Below are 22,726 nucleotides of genomic sequence, written 5' to 3' on the forward strand. Positions count from 1 at the left end.
CAAAGTACCTGACTGACTGAACCAATAGCCAGTTCCACTGTGACATTTCCTATGTCTCAGTTCAGTCTCCACAAGTCTAACACTTAAACCACTCCTGAATCTGGCCATATGACATGTAGGTCAGGTGACTACCATTGCCCAAGCAGGTTAGCCACTAAAACACGCCATTCTTGTTCTTTATCTGTAGTTGTGAGAGCTGAAAGTGATGCAGCAGGAGGAGAAGACAGGAAGTCAGATGATGAAGGTATGCCAGGATGTGTGGCCATTTGGGCTACCATGAGACAACTGTCCTCTCTACACAGTTAAGAGACCAAATCAGGCATAACAACTTGGAGTTCTTCATTACTGCTTTTCTGTAGAGATGTCCCAACCCTGACTAGTTACAGAGGCCAAATAACTGCTTTCTAATATGACTGAAAGACACAGGAAAAGTAAGGGCCACATCCTGTAAACAGCTGAGTGCCTCTTGCAAGAACTCCTTTTGAGGTCAACAAGAGTTGGGGGCCCCAGCACTTTGCAGGAGGCACTGAGCACTTTGCAAGATCAGGCCCTCAGTGGGAGGGGGCTCATCGTGGCAGGGCTGGAGGATACACGGGGGGGGGGGGTAATCTGGGGGATAAGGATGCTTTTCATTGTGAGGGAGACAGAAAGTGTTGACAGCTGGGAGGGGGTGGTTTGAGGACAGGTCAGCAGTGGGCAGTGCAATATATTCCAGGGGTACTTCTGATTAAGGAAGGCTCTTGATGAGGAGATGAAAACAGGAGCCAGGCTGGGCCCGGCAGGGATTTTCAGATCTGCTGAGACCTTTGGTGGATCTAGTATCTAGATCCACAAAGGCCCAGGTGCAGACCAGAAGCTGGGATGGAAAAGGGGGGCTTTGATGGGCAGGAAATGGAATGAGTCTCTGGGTCCAGACAAGAGGTCACAGGCTGATGTCCAGCGTGGGAGTTGTGGGTGGGGGTGATACTAAAGGACACCTGGCTAATAGGTACTCACTCATAGTTTTTGACCCTTCCAAATGCTTGTGAATGAGGTCTGAGGTTCAGACAAGTTCTTATTTTCTATGACCAAGTTTGCCTGGCCTCCGTTTTCAGAACATCTTGGCAGCAGATGATTATCTCAATAGAATGGAAGCAAAAAGCAAGAACTGACAGAACTCCAAAATAAGAAACATAATTAGCAGCAAAACTTTTAATTTGCCATTCTGAACCATTTCTAAATGAGTTAGTGGCTTATTTATCGGACCTGGCTTGACATTTAGACAGTTTCTTTTAATGCTAATGGGCTTGATTACCGGTATGAATCCTACTGCTCTGCAGAAACTGCTGCTCAGTATTCAGAGCTGCCAAATTCTTCCCACTCAATAACACCTTCCTTTCTTCACAGTAAATATGATTCAGTGTACCCATATTACAATAAGGTACACACCGGCGGGAGGTGTTTGCTGAGATAATTAAGGCAGCAAACACCAGTTTGCTAGAAATCTAAATTGTGGAAAACACTAGGTACCAATTGCACTGCCTCTTGTCGTAGAGTTTTCTGGCCCTGGACTTCCCCAGTTTCTTTAAATGGCACCACACACTTCTCCTGGCCCTTCCCCACTCCAGCTCACCCCTCTGCAACCTTAAGTTCAGCTCGGAGACTGAACCAAAGACCATTAAAATCAGTGGATCCCCCACCCCTATTGAGTTCAGTGGGCTTGGAATCAGATCTTTGCAGGGTTTCACTGCGCTTTCGTTCCTTACGCCTATTACTATCTTTTTATATCATTAGCTCCCCGGGGCAAGGATTATCATTATCATGAGTTTATACAACCCCTATCCCAAAGGGGCCTGACCTCGTTGTGACCCTAAGGTGCTATCAGAACAAATGTGTTGAATAATTAATAATAAAATTCCCCCAGATGGTTAACACTGGCAGGGCTGGTTCAACAAAGGCTCTGATGTTGCACTGGTGACAGCCCATAGGCAGCTAAACCTTGCATTTTAAGGTAAAAATTTAGTGGGTGACTTTTCCCTTCCTCGCTTGCCCCAAACTGCTCTGCTTGCCAGGTGGATGAGGAGGGGAGGCGGGGAGACAACAGGGCTCCTGTCCAGTACTGGTGTTGAGAGGTTAGGGGACTTGTGGGTGGAAGCTTCTTTCTAGTCCAAAGGAGATGGAAACCCTGTGCTGTGTCTCTGTAAAAGCCAAGGAACCAGGGCAGGGCATGGGACTCGTGTTAGCATCAGAGCACTCTCAGTCAGCAGAGAGAAGCTGTCACTCCATACCTAGAGCCCTACCAAATTCATGGCCATGACAAATGCATCACAGACTATAAAAATCTGGTCTACCTCCGTGAAATCTGGTCTTCTGTGTGCTTTTAACTATACTATACTTGATTGCTGTCTATGACGAGATAACTGGCTCTGTGGATATGGGGAAAGTGGTGGACGTGATATATCTTGACTTTAGCAAAGCTTTTGATACGGTCTCACACAGTATTCTTGCCAGCAAGTTAAAGAAGTATGGATTGGATGAATGGACTATAAGGTGGATAGAAAGCTGGCCAGATTGTCGGGCTCAACGGGTAGTGATCAACAGCTTGATGTCTAGTTGGCAGCCGGTATCAAGCAGAGTGCCCCAGGGGTCGGTCCTGGGGCCAGTTTTGTTCAACATCTTCATTAATGAGCTGGAGGATGGTATGGATTGCATCCTCAGCAAGTTCGTGGATGACACTAAGCTGGGGGGAGAGATTGATACACTGGAGGGTAGGGATAGGGTCCAGAGTGACCTAGACAAATTGGAGGATTGGGCTAAAAGAAATCTGATGAGGTTCAACAAGGACAAGTGCAGAGTCCATATTGGGCTGCATTAGTAGAGCATTGCCAGCAGATCGAGGGAAGTGATTATTCCCCTCTATTCGGCACTGGTGAGGCCACATCTGGAGTATTGCATCCAGTTTTGGGCCATCCACTACAGAAAAAATGTGGACAAATTGGAGAGAGTCCAATGGGAGGCAAAAAAAATGATTAGGGGGCTGGGGCACATGACTTATGAGGAGAGGCTGAGGGAACTGGGCTTATTTAGTCTGCAGAAGAGACTAGTGAGGAGGGATTTGATAGCAGCCTTCAACTATCTGCAGTGGGCGGGGGTCCAAAGAAGATGGAGCTTGGCTGTTCTCAGTTGTGGCAGATGACAGAACAAGGAGCAATGGTCTCAAATTGCAGTGCGGGAGATCTAAGTTGGATATTAGGGAAAACTTTTTCACTAGGAGGGTGGTGAAGCACTGGAATGGGTTACCTAGGAGGTGCTGGAATCTCCATCCTTAGAGATTTTTTAAAGCACAGCTTGACTAAGCCCTGGCTAGGATGATTTAGCTGGGGTTGGTCCTGCTTTGAGCAGGGGGTTTGACTATGATCTCCTGTGATCTCTTCCAACCCTAATCTTCGATGATTCTCTATAGATTTTAGGGGGAAGACCAACCTTTCTCAAATTGGGTGTCCTGACCCAAAAGTGAGTTGCAGAGGGGTAACAAGGTTATTGTAAGAGGGTCAGAGTATTGCCACCCTTACCTCTGTGCTGCCTTCAGAGCTGGGCAACTGGAGAGCAGCGACTGTTTGCCAGGCACTCAGCTCTGAAGGCAGCGCCCTGCCAGCAGCAACTCAGTAGTAAGAGTAGCAGTACCGCAAACCCCCCTACAATAACCTTGCAACCCCCCCACAATTCCTTTTTGAGTCAGGACCCCTACAATTAACAACACCATGAAATTTACAACTTTTAAACTCCTATGACCATGAAATTGACCAACATGGACCATGAATTTGGCGGGGCCCTATCCATACCACATGGTGCTGGAGTATGAGGCGTAACCAGACCACAGGTATGTCAATTTGGCTCTGGTGGGCTGGGAAGGAACCCCCCAAGAGTCATCATTATTATGGATTATTAATTTGACAGTGATGCTTAGGAGCCTTTGTCATGGACCAGCACCCCATTGTGCTAGGCTCTGTACAAACACAGAACGAAAAAACTGGTCCCTGCCCTAAAGAGCCAATAATCAAGGTTTGTAGGGGGGTTGTTTGACTTTGGGGGGGGGGTATAGTGCTTTAATCTTTGTCATCCCTTTCCTTCTTCTCTTTCACACCATATCTGAGTTGTACAGGAGGACAACACATTGGGACAGCAGGCTGGCTGTGGCACCTGGAGAGAGGGAGGGGGAAGGTTTGTAACTAACAAGGCATGTACCCAGCAGCACAGGACATCATCCCAGACACGTTGTTTGAACTTTGTATATTGGTTTTTTCTGTCTTGTCTATTTGCATAGTAAGGTCTTCAGGAGAGAACCCTGTCTTCCTCTGCGATTATATAGCGCCTAGCACACAGGAGACCTGATCTTGACTGGAGCCTTTGGGCTCTTCCATAATAGAAATAATTACTAATAATAGGTGCAGGGAGGGAAGATTCATTCTGTTTTTCACAAGTCACTACCTGTTTTTTTCTCTGTATACACATTATGCCCTGCAGAGAGTCCTTCTTTGTGGGATCAGTCAGTCTTAAAGAGTGCCTGATGCTCCTCCTGCATCCGTGTAAATCAGCAGTAACTCCAGCGAAGTCAGTTCAGAATGGCACTGGTGCAAATAAGAACAGGATTGGGTCCCACATTCTTTAAATTATTACATTTTTTTAGATTAAAAATGATAGATTTTAGGAGCTAAACGTTGTGTCGGTGTTATAAACGTTGGTGCAAAATGCCAACTGAGGAAGTTCATGGGACCCAAAGAGCCTTATAAACTAGGACAGCCTGGTAAGCATTCTGAATGACAAGGACTTGACAAGCCATGCTGCTTTAACAAGCTTTCCTGGTGGCTAACCGACCCCAATGAGATTATCATGACCTGTGGAACATAGATACGTGGGCCCAGTAATTTCCCCAGGGGTGTGATTATCTTGTAATAGCCGGATCCCTGATGCTCATTTCTTATACCATGAAGAAAATGAGGTCTGAAGTAGGAATGCTAGTTTGTACCGTTCAGATTGGCTACGCAGCCAAGACATATGGTTTTAAACCAATTCTACAAAAAGCACCCAGGTAAATAGGTACAGGTTCCTCCAGTGAAGAAGCTGAGGCTTTGTCCCAAAAGAGGTCCTTGCACATTGGATGGTTAGAGCCTCTGCGTGCATGTTTGTTTTCATTTACTAGGGGAAAAGCTGCTATGCGTAATACAGGTTCAAATAGCCTAGTGAAGCCAATTTTATTTATGTTCTTTCCACCTCTTACGCCATCATTCATGTAACCATGAATAATAAGCTGATCAGCAGCTGGTTCTATCTGAACACTACTTTGCAATGATAGTAAACAGGATGATATAAGCAAGGTTGAGGGCATACAACTTGATTTCCATAAAATGTGCTCATTCAGAAATACGGGCACTCCCAGGGCATGCATCCACTCACAAAGGATATACATATAAAATGTCTGCATGTAGTGTAACGTGTATGCTCCTGGATTACCAGTAGGTGTGTTTCAGAGTTATTTTTCCTCTAATATAGGTATTTAGGGAGGCCACTGTTTCTGAGGGGGGATTTGGCTTTTATGGATTTCCTCTGCTCCCCTAGGTTTGTTTGGATACTGTCTTTTTAATGCATCACTTGCTGAAGCTACAGGGAGCATGCAGAACATACAGGAGTTTGACACTTTATTCAGAGAACCCAAAGTCTGCTCAGGGGCTCCCATTAATTACCATAGTATAAAAACACCACATTGTTGCCCTCCTCATCTTCAATACAAAGATGTGGCCCCAACAGATTGCAGGGCCCAGTATGAAGTATGGGAGTAAGTGATGCTGTTCTTTAGTGGCTGGCCTAGAGTGAAGCTAGGTGATATGCTGCCCATAGCAGTTCCCAGACTTTTCCTTTGGTAGAGGCCTTTTGGGAGGAGTTAAAGGAAAACGAGTTCTAGTCCCAGCTTCCTCTGTCTGTGGGTGGGATGTGTCCATATCATCCTGTCTGCTGTATCTACCTATGGATTCACTGCAATGGAACTCTCCATCTGGATCTGAGAAGCCACATTTCCTTAATCTGGGATGTTGTATTAAAGATGATGGTGGTGATAGGCAGTAGTGTAGGGTTTCATGGGCCACACTTGAACTACTCTGCCTTAATGTGGGAAATTATCTGTCTTGAAATTAGCTGAGAATGCATATAAAGTATCCACCCTCTCTCCAGTTTCTAAAAACCTGGCAGAGAGGCACTAGTGAGTGACATTTGGATGTTATCATAGCTATTTAATAATCTGGGTAAAGTTACTTCTAAATTATTTTTGTTCTTGATACAGATTTTATAGTTCTTATTTTTCTGTGCATCATCGTGCTCTTAAAAATTATAATATAGAGAGGTTTATAACTTGCCATAATGAGACATTTGTATTATACTGTAATAACTCATTTTCATCAATTCTTGCAGTCTAATATACAGTTTATTACTATGAAACACTTTTATAATCCCTCTTCTATACTAGACACCGAAATTCATAAGTGCATATCAATTATTACACCCTCTTTGCAACGTTTCCTTATATGTTACTCGCCAAGGTAAACATGTCCGCACCTGGGTTCCTAAAATTAGGCTTCTAAATCCATGTCACAAGTGACTTTGTTATGGTGGGGGAGGGATGATTTTTCAAAGGGACGGTGTTCTCCACTTTTTGAAAATCAGGCCCAGTTAACGTGCCTGGAGTTGGACACCATAGCTGAAAACCAAAGCACTTACCTTTAGGTGGCTACATATGGATTTAAATGGGCTGAAGCACCAAGCACCCACCGACTCTATAGAAATCAACAGAAGCTCCTCAGCACCATCAAAATTTAGGCCGCTTATGTTGAGCTGCCTAAGAATAGATGTGGGAGCCTAACCGTAGGCAGTCAGGTTTGAAATTTTTGATTCCAGCACCTCTGTGGGTGAATTGACAATTGATGCAAATGTCAAAACATTTCTACAGAGTCAGCGAAGGCTAATTCACGTCTTTGTTTTGTTCGTACATAAAGCCCCGGGGCTCGATTCAGAAGAGGCGATTCGTGATGACCTGAAAATAACTACCCTGTTCCTACATGAGGTGAGGCCCATGGAGAAATTAAAATGAATACACCAGTCATTCATAAAGAGAAAGCTGCATGGCTCAAGGGAGTGGTACTAGACAATAGAGCCTTTCGCCTGTAGATCACCATGCCACACCCAACATGTGCTGGTAGAGACTCACAGCCAACTGGTGTAAATTGGTGAGTTTTCACGTGGTGGAGCTCTGCCAATTTACATCAGCTGAGGATGGGGCTGTGACAATATTACATCAGCTGAGGATGGGGCTGTGGCCTGTGTGAAGTGGGTGGGTGGATCTCAGTCCAGTCTGTGCTGGATACATGTTCATGTCAAAAAAGCTTCTCTCACACGGGCAACTTTTTCATCAGTCTCAGCTCAGAGGGGAGCTGACAACTGAATGAGCATTAAAACTGAACGATCCCCACCCACACAGAGGTTCTGTCCCTTCTGGTTAAGGTCGAGGCATGCTTATTTTTGCTTTCTTTTGTGGGTAGGCTTTGGGGGTAGGTTGCAGTGTTGTTTGTGGATAAATGGTGTCCTGTGAGGCATCACTTTACCACCTCTGACAAGTACTAAATTCTCTCAGAACAAAGAGGGACAAAGGAAGGCAGCTCCTCGATGAAAACTGGAGGGAAGCTCGTGGAAAGTTCCTTGCGCCTGACACACAGAAACAGAGGGCCAAATTCATCACTGGTATAACTCCATTGATCTCCATGGAGTTACACCAAAAGTGGGTCTAATCTAAGGACTCTTCAGTAACAGAGAGGATTTTAGGCAGGGCTTTTTTTCCCTAACCCCACTAATACCATGTGGTTATGTTTCCAGTCAGGTAGTGTAAGATTTGTCAGGTCTGTGGTGAGATGCCTTTCAGAAAAGACATCTAGCTTCTGGAAAAGTGCTCTCTTGGGATGTTTTGACACTCCTGAAACTGAGAGTAGTGTCCAGGGGAAAGGAAGTTAGCTTTGCTTTCCTGACAATAGACCAAAAATTGCTGAAGAGGCAAATGTTATTCCCTTTAAGAGAGATTTACATTTGACCATCAAAACAACAGGAGCAGTTTGACAAGAAAAGGAAAGAGTAGATGTTACTGACTCAGACAGCAGATGGCTCTTGAGCCATGGTGACCTGATGAAAAACATGTGGGTGTGTAATGTGTCAAATTGTCTTCCTTATCCTCCTGCTGGTTTTGCAGCTTCTCAGAGTGAAGCCAAGTTTAAAAGGAGACGGATGTCAGACCCTCTGGTATTTCAGCCTTTCAAACTCAATCTTATTTTCCTCCTTTGCAGTGTCATGTGCTTAGCCATCACCCAGTTAAAAATAAAGATAAGAAAGAGGGCTAGTTGGTTATCTCTCTGTTTCTACTTTCACCAGCATTTCAATTGGGGCCCGGGGGGAGGGGAGAGATTGTGTCTGGATGTTTACATTGTGTCTAAATGTTTGCATTGTGTCTAGTTCAGAGGTGGCCGAGGAGGGAACCCGAGCAGGCCCACACAGTGCAAGGAAGCCTCATCATTAATATGGAGGTTCTGGTCTCAGCATGCAATGCTGCTTCTTAAACAGTAGCCTCTGTGCTATGTAGTTTTACTGTAGCTGTGGCCTTCACTCTTCTGTCAGCTTCCCGTTACAGCCCTCCGTTGGGCAAAGTTGGGCTCCCCTGCTGTAATGATAGTGATTCCTTCCAATTTGTGATATATCAACTCTCTCTTCACCCCCTTACTTTCAGGATCTTATAGTTCCAACTTGGCTGTTAAAAAGAGCTGTTAGATTAAAGCTAAACAAAGAAATACGCAGACCAAAAGGGAATGTCCATTTATGATGTGTATATATGAAAATCATTTTTGAAAGCTGTCTCCTGTTTATGGCAGTAACTTATTTCAACAAATAATTTTGAAAAGATTTTATTACATGGGTTGTGTTTGCCTGCAGAGCAGACACATTAGCATTATAGACCATAATGGCAATACATTAATAATAATAATAATACTTCATTAACATATTCATCTAAATGTCAAGACTTGTAAGATAGATGATAACAACTCTTCCAGAGCCATGTACAGTCTGTCTTGTTAGTTCTAATTTCTCGAAAGACTATTCTTTCTAGGAACAAAGAATGTAGACTATACTTACAGGATGGGGGACATGATCTTGGGAAGCAGTGACTCCAAAAAAGATTCGGGCATCATGGTGGATAATCAGCTGAGCATGAGGTCCTAGTGTGATGCTGTAACCAAAAAGACTAATGAACTCCTTGGATGTATAAGCAGAGGAATCTCAAGTAGGAATAGAGAGGTTAATTTACCTCTATATTTGGCACTGATGTGTTCACTGGTGGAATATCGTGTCCAGTTCTGGTGTCCACAATTCAAGAAGGATGTTGATAATTTGAAGAGGGTCAGAGAAGAGCCAGGAGAATGATAAACGGATTAGAAAACATGTCTGATAGTGACAGATTCAATTAGCTCAATCTATTGAGTTTAACAAATAGAAGGTTAAAGGACTTGATCATAGTTTATAAGTACCTATACAATATTTTTGGGAACATATATTTAATAATGGGCTCTTCAATTTAGCAGAGAAAGGTATAATGCAGGGGTAGCAACCTATAGCAGGTGTGCTGAAGGCAGCACGCAAGCTGATTTTCAGTGGCACTCTCACTGCCCGGATCCTGGCCACCGGTCCAGGGGGCTGTGCATTTTAATTTAATTTTAAATGAAGCTACTAAACATTTTAAAAACCTTATTTTCTTTACATACAACAATAGTTTAGTTATATATTATAGACTTATAGAAAGAGATCCTCTAAAAAAATTTATTACTGGCACACGAAACCTTAAATTAGAGTGAATAAATGAAGACTTGGCACACCACTTCTGAAAGGTCGCCGACCCCTGGTATAATGTGATCCAATGGCTGGAAGATAAAGCTAGACAAATTCAGACTGGAAATAGGGTGTAAATTTTTAATAATGAAGGTAAGGAACCATTAGAACAATTTACCTAGTGTTGTGGTGGATTCTCCATCACTGACAATTTTTAAATCAAGACTGGATGTTTTTCTAAAAAAATCTGCTCTAGGAATTGTACTGGGGAAGTTTTCTGGCCTGTGTCATCCAGGAGATCAGACTAGAGGATCACACTGGTCACTTCTGGTCTTGGAATCTATGAATCTGTTCTTTGTAGAAATTGCCTTAAAAACCTCAGGAATTTTCTTTTCTTCTTTTTTTTTTTAAATCTGTTTTTCATTTTTTTCATCAAAACCTAAAAAAAGAAGAAGAAACTTTTTTGGAAAAAAAAAATTTTTTTTTCAAAATTTCCTATGAAACACAATTAACACTTTTCATCCAGCTCTGATGAAAAAGTAAAGATCAGCAATTCACTTGGGAATACAGATTGTCACACATAACCTAGAACTTCCTGGATAGCCTCATGACATCACCTTACTGATAGTGGTAGTTATGGAGAGATGCAAACTTGACTCTTTTTAGATAAATGTGATTTTCTCATGTGAGCAGCTAGGCTTTAAGTACAATTAATTTTTTTTTAAAAAGCTAATGTTCTTCACCATTTTCCTTTGTCTTCTGAGGAAAATCACTTTGCTGAAGTAAATGAAAACTGTGAATTTTGTAAGGCTGTTGCAAAGCCCATCCCAACAGCAGAAGACCTGGACACAGAGTCACTGGAATCTGTGAGTAGCTGTGCTACTTAGACAATTAAGCTATCTTTTCCTGGTAATTTTCCAGCAGCAAAGCCAATAGGTTACCATGCCCTCGCAGTTCCTGATAACTAGTACCAAACATAGATGATTGGACCAGGACTGTGGAGGTGAGGGACCTGCTAGGTCTTTTGTAACATATTCAGGATTATACTTTGGTCAAGTCGTACCATGGAAGGAAGAAAATTTGGCATCCCAGCATCCCCAAGAATTCCTGCTGCCATCAGCAGTTGGACACAAGACAGGGTCACCCAAAAATCATTGTGAATTATACCAATGGAGGGAAAATCCACAACAAAAAATGGGAGCAGTTTGGTCCAGTGACCAGGGTGCAAGGTCTGAGATCCAGAACTCTTGTGATTTGCTCCTGTTTCTACTATAGACTTGAGGTGTGACCATAAGCAAGTCACCTTTTTAATCTGAGCCTGAGTATCCGTAAATGTAGGCTGATACATTATGGAAAGGAGAGGGAGACAAATGAGGAAAGCTCCTGCTATATGCTGTAGTGATCATTGTTATGTGGGAAGCAGGGCAACAACCAGACATCAGAGTTGGGGAGGAAGGCAGAAGCAGGGCTAAGGGGGCAGTATGGAGAGGGTTGAAAGGAGCTGGATGACAAGCAGTTTGGAGTGGATAGGAAATTGGATTAAGAAGGCAAGGGGGAGAAAAGAGGAGCACCTTTGGGGCATGGGTGTTGAGGGGGGAATGGTAAGAGATCACTGAAGGAGTGGATGGTCAGAGAAGCAAAGCTGGAGGGAGACAGTCTGGCTTCAGTCAAGAGGAAGAGCTGTAGCTTGCGATACAGAAGTGTTGGGTTCTCAGAACTGGAGCAGTGGTGAGTCAACGGGCCAGATCCTCAGCTGGTGCAATGGAGCTAAGCAGAGAACCTGGTTTGCTGGCATTAATAAAGCCATATGAAGTGGGAAAATCCTGCATCACTCATGAGATGATCTTGCCTAATCTCAGACTGCTTGCCTGTTGGGAGGAATGTGAAGCCATGTGTGGAAAAGGTTACACTTTCTGCCAGTTCCCTGTTGGCTGGTCCCACTGTGTTCCCACGTCTGGTGTATTTTGTAGTTTTTGTGCTGCAGGACGTACAAGGAGGTGTTTGAGTGTGTGATCAAGGAGCTGATGGAAAGCACATCTGATGACGAGATTGACATTGCTCCTCATCCTCACCTTTCGCAAGCAGTGCTAGAGAGTGAAACCAGAAAGAAACTTGAGCAACAGTAAGTGTCTCTGTGAGGGGGTGCATAGGACCCATGCTGATGAGGAAGGTGCCAGAGAGGCCCGAGCGACAGGGCTAGCCCTGCCCCTCCGGCCTTGTCAATCATGTATGATAGGGGAGAAGGCATTTAAAAAGGAGGAAACTGCAGTCAGCTCAGGATGGGGAGGAACAGGAGTGCCCTATGCAGGAGACTGCTCTGGGGACTCCTGAAACCACAAAGAGAACCCCCATCTAGGAGATCTTCACCCCGACCCTACAGGGTGCAGTGAACAATCAGGGTAAGCCAGACAGAGTAAGCCCGACTCAGCAGCCCAGCCAGAGAGATTTCTCAAAACGCACTCTGCAGGTGCTGTATTGTTGGCTGCATTGTGGACTTCTCTCCCCACCCCGCAACCCGGTGAGAGGCGCTAGAAAGGGGATACTCCCGAGTGCATTGGGGCATTTAACTTTCCTTCTGATCCCCCATCAAAAGGCAGGGCCTCCTTGTGTAAGCCGGGGAATGGTCCTGCTATTGTGGGGAACTTTCCTGGCTTCTGCATTACCCCGGTGAAATGGGCTATCTGAGTCCTCGCTCCCACTCCCTTTACCCAGAGGCCTCCCCTTCCACTCTCCTGTCTGGCAGAATCCTTGTAACCCCAACAAGGCTGGGCCCAGGATTTCTGGGAGGCTCGACCCCCAACCCTGCTGTGGTCACCTAGGACAGGGGCTAGGGTGTCCCCACTCCGGGGTACTCTCTCTGCACTGGGCACCTTCCTGACCTACTGATTATTTCATACAATGTAAAGCAAATACAAGTTGTTTAATTAACAATTAATTAAAAAAAAAGAATAAGGAAAAATAAGAAAGGTTAAAGGAAAACACATCACTCCACTCTTTGGCAGGGAACATTACAAACAGTGTCTCTAGACATCAGGGCACTTCACAGTCAGTTCCTTGTAGGTCCCAGGTCTCCTTCTCAGGCCCTGGCAGTGCTGCAGGGATGTTGGACACTTGCAGTGGTGGTAGCCACACACCTCCGGGCTTTGGGTGGTGGGACCCTTCTTCCCAGCATCAGCCCCCTGTCGGGTTAAGATCCCCCTCCCAGTCTGGCCTGCAAGGACTCTTGGCTGGGAGTGTCTTTTTGCACTGGGCCCTTTGCCCAAGGTCCCCCCTTGGCTGGCCCCAGTTGCTCACCACACCTGGCTCTGTGGCTGCAGCTCTGCTCCCAGCACAGGATCTGCTCTGCCTGGGCTGTGTCTCTGGCCCCCCTGGATCCAGCACGGCTCTGCTCCCCAGCTCAGCTTGGGCCCCTGCTTTCTCCTTAGCTCGGCCCCACTCTGTCTGACCCAGGCAATTCCATCTCACACACAGGACAGGACTCACCCCCACCCCCCGGCCTCCTGACTCCCTGATTAGCCTGCCTGCCCTATCAATCAGGCTCAGAGGCTGAGGCTGACCTGGAGCATTGGCCTCTCCCCAATCTTCTAGTGCTGGGAGCTAGCCAACCAAAACACCCCCACTGAATGTTAGTACGGAGGCAACAGTCCCCTTATACTTGCAAGTAGTAAGGCACCCCCTGGGGGTCTGTGCTGGAGCCATCCAGTGTAAATAACTGGGCGTGGTCAGGTTCTCCTACCATCTGGGAGAAAAACCTCAGGTGACTCCTTTACCCTCTCCCATTATCCAGAACCCTTTGCAGGAGTCAGGACTCTCTCTTCACTATGTTTCTTGACAAATACACTAGAGTGTAACTGATGGAGCATTGCATGTAGAATTCCATGTTCTCCTCAGTTTCGTATGTGGTCATGTACATGGACAAGCAATAAAACCTCTTCTTTTGGACCCAGAGACAGTGGCTCCTGGAGGGGGCAGAGGAGTCCCATAGCCCTGCTGGACCCCAACTCAGTGTTGCCTCTCAGAGAAGGCCCTGCTGGGCAGACAACAATAATGTTGACATGACTTGGGGTGTTCAGGTGGAGTAATTATTTATATATGTAAATGTGCAGGTAGAACATCATGACCTAATGTCACATGTTTTTCTGAAATTGTTTCGGTTGTCGTTAGCCAACAACAAGTGTGTGATTTTAAAATATATTGTTTGTTGTCCTTAGGTTGAAAGAGAGAGGTTTTGATAAATACAGGGAACTGTATGAGCGGCATATCAAGTTTGGTGCCTGTAAGTACGGTTACCGTGGTACTGTTTTAGTCATTGTGTTTGATATAGAATCATATCGGACAGGGATGGAAGAGATCTATTAGGTCACATGTAATCCATCTTCTGGTCAGTGCAGGATTGTTCCCTACATGACATTTGATAGCATATTGCCCATTTAGTTTAACTACCCTAAGCAATGGGGCTTTCCTCACTCCCCTTGGGAAACTCTCCCACAGGCTCATGGGGTATGTCTACACTGCACCTGGGAGTGCGTTCATAGACAGATTTGTGTTAGTAGGGCTCACCCTGGCGTGCTAAACTTTGCTGTACAGACACTGCAGCCCAGGCTGGCGCTCAGTCTCTCAGTGCCCGCCCTCCCCCCACGCTTGGAAGCCTGAGGTGCAAAGTCCACACAGCTATTTTTAGCGCACTAGCACAAGCTCCACTAGCGCAAGTCTGTGGCCCTGGTCTGGGAGGCTCACTCCCAGATGCAATGTAGCCAAACCTATAGAGCACATTGTCAGGTTTTCCATGATGTTTAAACTAAAGTTTCCTTGCAGTTGGGTTACCCTTAAACAGAAGCTCCATGATATCGATGAGATTAGGCTAACTCTGAGCTTTGAGAGGCAGAGCTGCACTGAATTCCCTGAACACCTTCATTTTAAAATTGTTTCAGTGACCAAAATTTCATTTAAATTCTCGCAACCCCAAGAAGAGGTCCCAGTTGTTGGTCCAGCGCTGCCTCAGACTCTTGAAGACCTGGACACAGAGTTCAGAGCAGAGCACTTAAAGGTGTGTGATGATAACCTGATGGATGTATTGTCTTTTGATGCTAGTACCTATCACTCCACATAGGTAAGTTGTCTGAATGCTCACGAGATTTGGTCTATTCAGCAACCTCTCTTGAAAGCGCTGTTATAAGGGCAGCAACACGTGTGACAGTAAATCTCAATGGGACTTAGAAAAGTGGGATGGTGACACGAAACCCTTCACTCGAACGGTGGGAAGAATATGCTGAGCCTCTGCTTTAAAGAGAACACCGCTCTCTGGGAGTTGGCACAACTGTCCAGCCCTCTCACCACTGTGTATTCCACTTTACGTGTCTACTCAGGGGCTTGTCCCAGAGCGGGGCCAGTAAGGTGAGTACACTGCAAGCATCTGTGGATCCTGTAACTAGCATACAGAGTTGGGGAAAGTACAACCCCACAAGAGAAATTCAGGAGGATGCAGTCTATTCTATGAACTGCCCACAGACATGGTTTATTATTATTAATTTATTTGTGCTGTTCTAGCCTCGAGCGGTCCCAACAGAAATCAGGCCTCCATTGTGCTAGATACTGTACAAACCCATTAAGAGAGAGTCCCTGCTCCGAAAGACCTTACAGTCAAAATAGACAGACAACAATTGAGAGAAAGGAATTATTATTATCCCCATTTTACAGAAGGGGAACTGAGTCACGGCAAAATTATGTAACTTGCCCCTGAGACAAGGTGAGTGAGGTAATATCTTCTATTGGCCAATTTCTGTTGGTGAGAGAGACAAGCTTTCAAGCTACACCGAGCTCTTCTTCAGGTCTATGCAGAGCTCTTCTTCACCTAGACCTGAAGAAGAGCTCTGTCCAGCTCGAAAGCTTTAGAGAGCCAAATTCAAATCCCAGCATCGCTCATCAGTGAGCATGGAACTAGTGTCTGATTCTTGTCTCCAGTTCTACCCAAGAAGCTAGTTATAATTTGACTCCAGTAGTGTTGTCTCTCACTAGAGAGCCAGACAGGGAATAGTATGGATGTTGCGTATTAGTACTGAGAAGCACTGGCAGAGAAGGGTGGGAGGTGGATCAAAGCAGGCACAGTAGCTGCTCTTAGGCAGCATGCTTGTTTCAGACCAGTGCTCTCATACTCTTAATTTCCCTTCTGAATTCTTAAAATAGATGTGTGTGCGGGGGGGACAACAATTTTACATGCAAAGTAGCTAATTTTTCAGAGATACAAAGAACTTTTTATTTTGTCCATCCATGGTCAGAGGCCCATCCATTTTACCAAGAGAGACAGGTAACAGACCTCTTCATCTGGCAAGGGCCAAATATGTGACATGGACCTAACACAAAACCACCACAGCCAAACAGCAGAGGAAGGAGCCAGAGATATGCAGGATCCATCCTTCAGCATCTCTCTGGTTTCTTGTAGAGTGTTTCCCCACTGTTTCACATTGCTGGTGTCAGTAATATAAACAGCAAGATAACAGCAGAGTTATCAGTTGTGACAAAGTTCCTCCTCTACCTTGGTGGGTCCTGCGCTTATTGGCGGATTTGCTCACTGCAGTGATCTTCCCCTCTGGTGGAACCCCATCTATCTCAGCCACCTCTTTCCTGACATCATATCTAAGGTCCTCTTCCCCCTAGTCCTTGGGTCTCCTCCTCCTCCACCTTAGCCATGCAATCTCTTGCCTTTCCCTAGGGTCTCCCATGCCCTTGAGTATCTGCCCCATCTCGCTACCCCATCTCTTTCCATCACCACTCTCTGAGGGTGTCATGGTCTTTACCACACACTCAAATTCTCATGAGCATCAAGCCACCAAGAGAGGGTTGGAGGGCTGATATACTCCACTATCTGTTGGCTCTTTTGCTCCTGGTCTACAGCGAGTCACAGACTCTGGACAGAGGTGAATTTGAAGCTGAATTGAGTGTGGTGCTTCATAAGCCGGCACAGCTGAAGGTTATGCAGGGAGCCAGTTCATTTACACCAGGATGTGCCTCTGGACTGGGATATGATTTGCTGGAAGTGTTCAGTTGCTTTTATAACAGATGTATACTGTGTAGACGTAGGTATTAGCAAAGACCAATGATTTACACTGAACTGGAAACCAGGTTATATACAGGAGGGTAGCAATATGATATGTTGGCTTTGCCCTCCTGACTCCACACCTCTGCTCTTTCATTCACTCCCTGAAAGGGTTTCTTCAGATCCATGTCACGGAACTACAGCCAATAATCTAGGGCCTTGCTCCTGTTGAGTAGCCCCTTATTACATGAGGAGTTTCAATCCTATTGTCTCCAGTACGCCACACTCCCCATCAGTACCCGGCCAGAGCTGGGGAAGCTAATGATACAACCAGCGAACCAAATTCAGAGATGAATCTTGGTCACATGCCACCTGAGGCACATTGCGCATACATGAAGAAGTGGCAATACCCAAAGACTATGTTACTACTCCACGGGCCTGAGGCTCTCCTGGGTGGTGCCAATCACCCCCAGCTCCCGTGGAACACAATGGGAGTAGAAGGCGTTCAGCACCAAACCTGCATTGTGAACAAGGGCTGGGCTGTTATGTTGAAATCCCTCCTGCTTGCCAAAGCAGAAAATGTTACAGTGCCCAAACATTTACATGAAAATGACCTTGATTTACATCACAAGTGGTGGGATTTTTTTTATTGTAGATCTAGAAATCCATTACCCTACTTTCCCCTGTGAGCTATGTGCATGACAAAGCCTCCTATCTAGAACCGCCTGCTTTTGCGCTTCATAAAAAGTCTTTGAAAAATGGAAGCGAGAGCAACATTTATTTCTCCCTGGCTACCCCCTCACAACCAGGAGATCATTTTTAGCTAGTTTGCAGAGCCAAAATATACATCCTCGGGTTATAAATTAGGGCGCTTGTTATGGCCAGAATCAGTCACTTCACACAGGAGAAATGCATAAGCCTGGAAGCTACTGAGGTGGACCTTTAATCTCCTGGAGAGAGAGATGGCGGGGAAGGCCTCTTTCTGCATTTCTGAATTAGCTGTTGCTTTAATAATGCTAAAATGCTAGACTGTAAAGTTGCTCCCCCCTCCCCCCGCAAGCAAACTGTTCAGCATTCTTCTAGGAGAAGCCAGTGGCTCTGCTGTTCATTCCTACAAGGAAGCATGGAGCTCAACCTCATGCAGTGCTTGGAGCCAACCCCTAAGTAAAGACATGTTTATATTTGCTCTGCAATCATCTGTCAGTACATTGCAGGGTAAATTAACTTATGTGTCTGATGGAAAGAAAGCCTCTTGGCAAAATATTATCGGGGAAAGGCTACCAATATAAATTAAAGAGCTGAGCTTTGTACATAAGATGTGTAAAATATAAACTATGGAGGGTGTTGTCTCCTGTGTCAGTTAGCAGACTTTTAATTAAAAACAAACAAAACAAACTTCAAGGGTAAAATGGGCGATACAGCATCTATAGATTTATATTATTGGGCCAAATCTTTTGGTCCCAGTTGGAGATGAGCAAATATTGGAGGCAAAATTGTTCGTGAATATCGTATTTGGAATCTAAGCCTCTCTGTCACATTGTTACGGATTTTTAGTTGGGGTGCATGTGCTGCATACACAATCGCAAAACATTCCTGATGGGTATTAGGCCTGGAACTCCTCCCCTCACCCCACACTTTCTCTCTTCACCAAATAATTTTATTTCTACAGAATTGTCATGCTCGTGACCCTGTAAGAAGATATTATCCTGATGGGCAGAAATTCTTCCTTCTTTTTCCAGATGGGACAGGTCAGGTTTTGTATCCCGCAAAGATGTATTCCTTTAAATAGTGGTCCAAATTTCAGAATGATCTAACTGAGGATTTTTCTGGCTAGGAGTTTCCTCCTGTACTAACAGATAAACTATGTCTCAACATTGTGAGCCAAATCCGCAGCTGGTGTAAAGCAGCTTAGCTTCAGTAACTGCAGTGGTGCTACGCTGATTAAAACCAACCAAGAAACTGAGCCTTTGCGTCTACCGGGGGTGGTATTCCACCAAAATGTGCCTTATTGCAGGAGCTGTGGGGGAGTGTGTGTTTGTTTTGGGGGAGAGAGTTTTCCTTAACTATCTCCCAGTTATCCATCAGGTAACATTGCCATCCTGATCGTGTATGTCAAGGAAGTACAGTTTATATACATCATCCTAGAGGATCACACATACTCAGGGATTCGAGCATTCTTCACAAACCGTGGTTATGCCACATGCTACCATAGGAATGGGCTCATCTGGTGAGCACAAGTACTGTTAGACAGTCTTCCAGCCAGTACTAATGATTGCAGCCAGGAAGCCCGGGTCTAATGATCAGTGACGGGGGACACCACCTTGGCTTTTGGGGTAGGGAAGTCTCAGCGGTGAGGATAGCTAAGCAGGCAGGAGCGGCTGGAGATTTGGCACACTTCCACCAGCTGCAGTAGTGCCAACTCTCCTAGGGAAGGAGCTGAGCCACTTCCTAGCTGGTCATAGAGGAGAAGCGATGTGCCACTGGGACTTGAGGGAGCCCAGCTCTGGGGGTGAAGAGGGAGTCGCAGAGTGACAGAAGCCCTGCTGTCCTTTGGACTGCTCCCGGTGTATACAATAGCTAAGAATATGGAGGGTGAGTGTGGTTACTTTCTAAAACCTAGGGGTGCTCTTTTGACCAGTCCAGCCTTGATTGATTATTGCAGCAGCACCTACGAGCCTCAATCATTGACTAGGGCCGTGTGCTAGGTGCTGTACAAACACAGGACAAAAGGTGGCCCCTGTCCTGAGGAGCTTGCAATGTGTGCATACGACAGGAGCCAACAATTCATACAACAAACAAACAGGGGAGCACAAGGTAACTCTGAGCCAAAACCGATCAGCATACTCTACTTAAGAGATAGCGACAGTGGACCAAAGGCAGCCCACTCCCCTCAGACTTAATCCAGAGGTATGGTACTCCATTGTGAGCTGAGGCCAGGGCATTCAGCCAAGACATGCTGGGATTTGTAGCGAGAGTGTCACACCTCTTCTTTAAAGAGGGCAGTAGCTGCTGTCTGCTCCATTTTATATACATTAATTGTAGACCAAGGTCTTTGGGCCAGTTGCCAGTAATTCTGAGTGTTCAGCAGAGTTTGATTACCCCAGTTACACATCTCAGGCTATTGCTACCCCCTTGTTATCAGTTGGCTTAAACCCAGTTATGCCAACATTCCTGGCATTTACCTCCCAGTCTGTTTTGCCCAGACTCTGTACATTAGTCTGTGCATCGGAATGGCAGTTGCAAGGGCCGGTATCATTTGGCTTCATGGCAACCTTGCATTTGGTTTGTTTCTCATATCCAGTGGATGCTCCAGGCCATAAAGAATTACTCAGGTGACCAATTTCTTCCATAGACTAAACCCTAATATCTATAGATAGATTGTTTGCAACAGGAATCCCGGCTTTTTAAGTCATAACATCCTAATTTCCAACTCCCCGCCCCCAGAAAGTTTACCTTAAAAAGCCAGGGAATGAAAGACAGCAATGCAGCACATAAATATCAGTTTTTAATCTCTTACACTGGGAAGCAAGTGTGTGCTGATTTAAATTTTACAAGTCCTCCCTGTGTTGAAACTAATTACTGGATACATTAAATGTCTTACTGGATATTACAAATCATTGCAAATAGCTTTTGTAATAACACGCCATAAAGGCCACTACACTCCCAGTATTTGCCTCCAGACACATTGCTCTTTCATCCATCATGAAGCAGTATGATTTTTACAACACTCTAACACAGCAATTCCTAGCAGCAGTAAAATACCACTGACCCCTTAGACTTGATCCTCTGTTTTCCACCTCTCTCTCCTACTGTCTTGCCATTACTCCTTTGTCTCTCTGGTCTGGAAATGCCTGTGCATTCGTTTTAAGAACACAATGGTGGCTCCTCTTGTTTTCAGAAGTATTTCAGCTGTTTGTTTCCCTTATTTCATTTCTTCTCTCTCTTGGTCTAGAGTTGTGATTATCAGGGGTGGCTCTAGACATTTCGCTGCCCCAAGCAGGGCGGCATGCCGTGGTGGGGGCGCTCTGCCGGTCGCTGGTCCCGCAGCTCCAGTGGACCTCCCGCAGGTGTGCCGGCGGCTCCACCGGACCCTCCACAGGCACGCCTGTGGGAGGTCCACCGGAGCCGCAGGATCAGCGGAACCTCTGCAGGGCCGCCTGCGGAAAGTCCACCGGAGCGTCCTGCCGCCCTCCCAGCGACCGGCAGAGCGCCCCCCGCGGCATGCCGCCCCAAGCACGCGCTTGGCGTGCTGGGGTCTGGAGCCACCCCTGGTGATTATAGACCATGTTCCCTCATTTTTAATGTTTTCACCAACTGGAGTCAGATCACGCCACCTACACTTGTTCGTATTCCGATGGCAATTGGGCCACAGCAATAATCATGGATCCGAAAGAGAAATATTATAGTGCAGCAGAAAATAGCAAGTCCCAGAGGGAAGCAAGCATCATAGTCACAATCCTATTTTCACCATGAGAACGAGTTTATGGAAATGCATTGTTGCTGAGTAATCTTAAAATTTAAGATTGCTTAACCATGTGCTTCTCCTTCCATAATCACAACTTACAGTGCACTTAGTTGATCTGCCTCTGCCTTTCTTCAGTTCTTTGAGTTAACACATAATCACTCCAGGTTTCTTTTGGGATTGGTAGAAGTTTTTTGGGGGGAACATTAGGGCCAAGATCCTGAGCTGATGTAAATGGTGTAGCTGATTTACACTAGCCAAGAACCTGGTCCTTGATTTATAGCTGTAAGGTTGTGAGAGGGGATACCTTTGCTTCACTGTAGATAAATTAAGGGCTATATAGAATAAACTACTATTATGGTACATATTTTAAAAAAAACAACCTTGGTTTCAAAATAAAACTAACTCACTTTCGTGCCATCTAATTTTAACATAGACCAGTTCAAACATGTCTTCAATTTGTGCTCCAGAGCAACTTAGCTGGGGTGTATTATTGTTTTTGCATTTCTTTTAATATTTGACACACAATGTAATGTGGCTGCTGAGCCATTCACTGGCCATTGCTGTTCTGGTCAGTTTTGTGTAGCAGTGAGGTAAGAACCAATTTCTTTATATTTAAACTAGACAAAAATTCAGACTGACATATAAACTAAACTATAAAAACTATCCAAACTCCTCATTGGGGGGTCATTTATCAGCTCCCAGAGCGATCTCCCCGATTGTCTCTCTGCCCACGTTGTATCTTGTGAATTTGTGCTGATTTTCTATTTCATTCAGCTCTCTTTATCCAGCAAGTCAGCTCTCTCATACACATACAAAAATACAGAGAACATGTATTAAGTTTTAATTGAAATGCTGCACATGTATAAGGTACAAATACATTCTGATTTGTTTGGCAATTAAAAAGAAATGATCATAGAGAGATACAAAGATGTAGGTGCTAACTTACATGACTTGATTCTACAACCACTCAGGTCAATGGCAGTGTTCCCACTGATTTCACTAGCTTGGGAACAGATCCTTTTAACATATGGGCAAAATAGTAATGAAAATATGAGGCCATCAACTGTTGTCATTTACACAGAGGCAACCCTATAGCTGGAAGGGGGTAGGCATTGCCAGTGGAAACGATGGCAGAGTTTGAGCCACAGCATCAACATTGAGCAAGTGAGGTGAGTTACATTAAAGCGAGGAGAACCCAGCAGCATGTAGTAAGAGGAGGCCCTAAGATATAAACCTTGGTATCAGAGGCCCGGTATGAGGCCTGAGGCCTGAACTAAAGTAATGGTCAAGACTTTGCTAACATAAAGCAAAGTTAAGCTGTGAGCCAGAGGCAGGCCCTG

The 22,726-nt window shown here is 45.2% G+C and overlaps 1 protein-coding gene across 5 annotated transcripts in view; it reads left to right on the forward strand.

Annotated features, from left to right (window-relative positions):
• Positions 1-22,726, forward strand: part of ERICH6B (glutamate rich 6B) — a 50,639-nt gene that overhangs the window by 23,178 nt on the left and 4,735 nt on the right. For all 5 annotated transcript variants that reach the window (XM_039497120.1, XM_039497123.1, XM_039497124.1 and 2 more), the window contains exons 7-14: positions 188-244; positions 7,023-7,090; positions 10,653-10,754; positions 11,859-12,010; positions 14,100-14,164; positions 14,820-14,935; positions 18,591-18,679; positions 18,996-19,148. In XM_039497120.1, coding sequence (XP_039353054.1) covers positions 188-244; positions 7,023-7,090; positions 10,653-10,754; positions 11,859-12,010; positions 14,100-14,164; positions 14,820-14,935; positions 18,591-18,679; positions 18,996-19,148 — 802 coding nt within the window. The remainder of the gene's footprint in view (positions 1-187; positions 245-7,022; positions 7,091-10,652; positions 10,755-11,858; positions 12,011-14,099; positions 14,165-14,819; positions 14,936-18,590; positions 18,680-18,995; positions 19,149-22,726) is intronic.

Source organism: Mauremys reevesii, linkage group 1 (genome assembly GCF_016161935.1).
Source record: "Mauremys reevesii isolate NIE-2019 linkage group 1, ASM1616193v1, whole genome shotgun sequence".
Lineage (NCBI taxonomy): Eukaryota > Metazoa > Chordata > Testudines > Geoemydidae > Mauremys > Mauremys reevesii.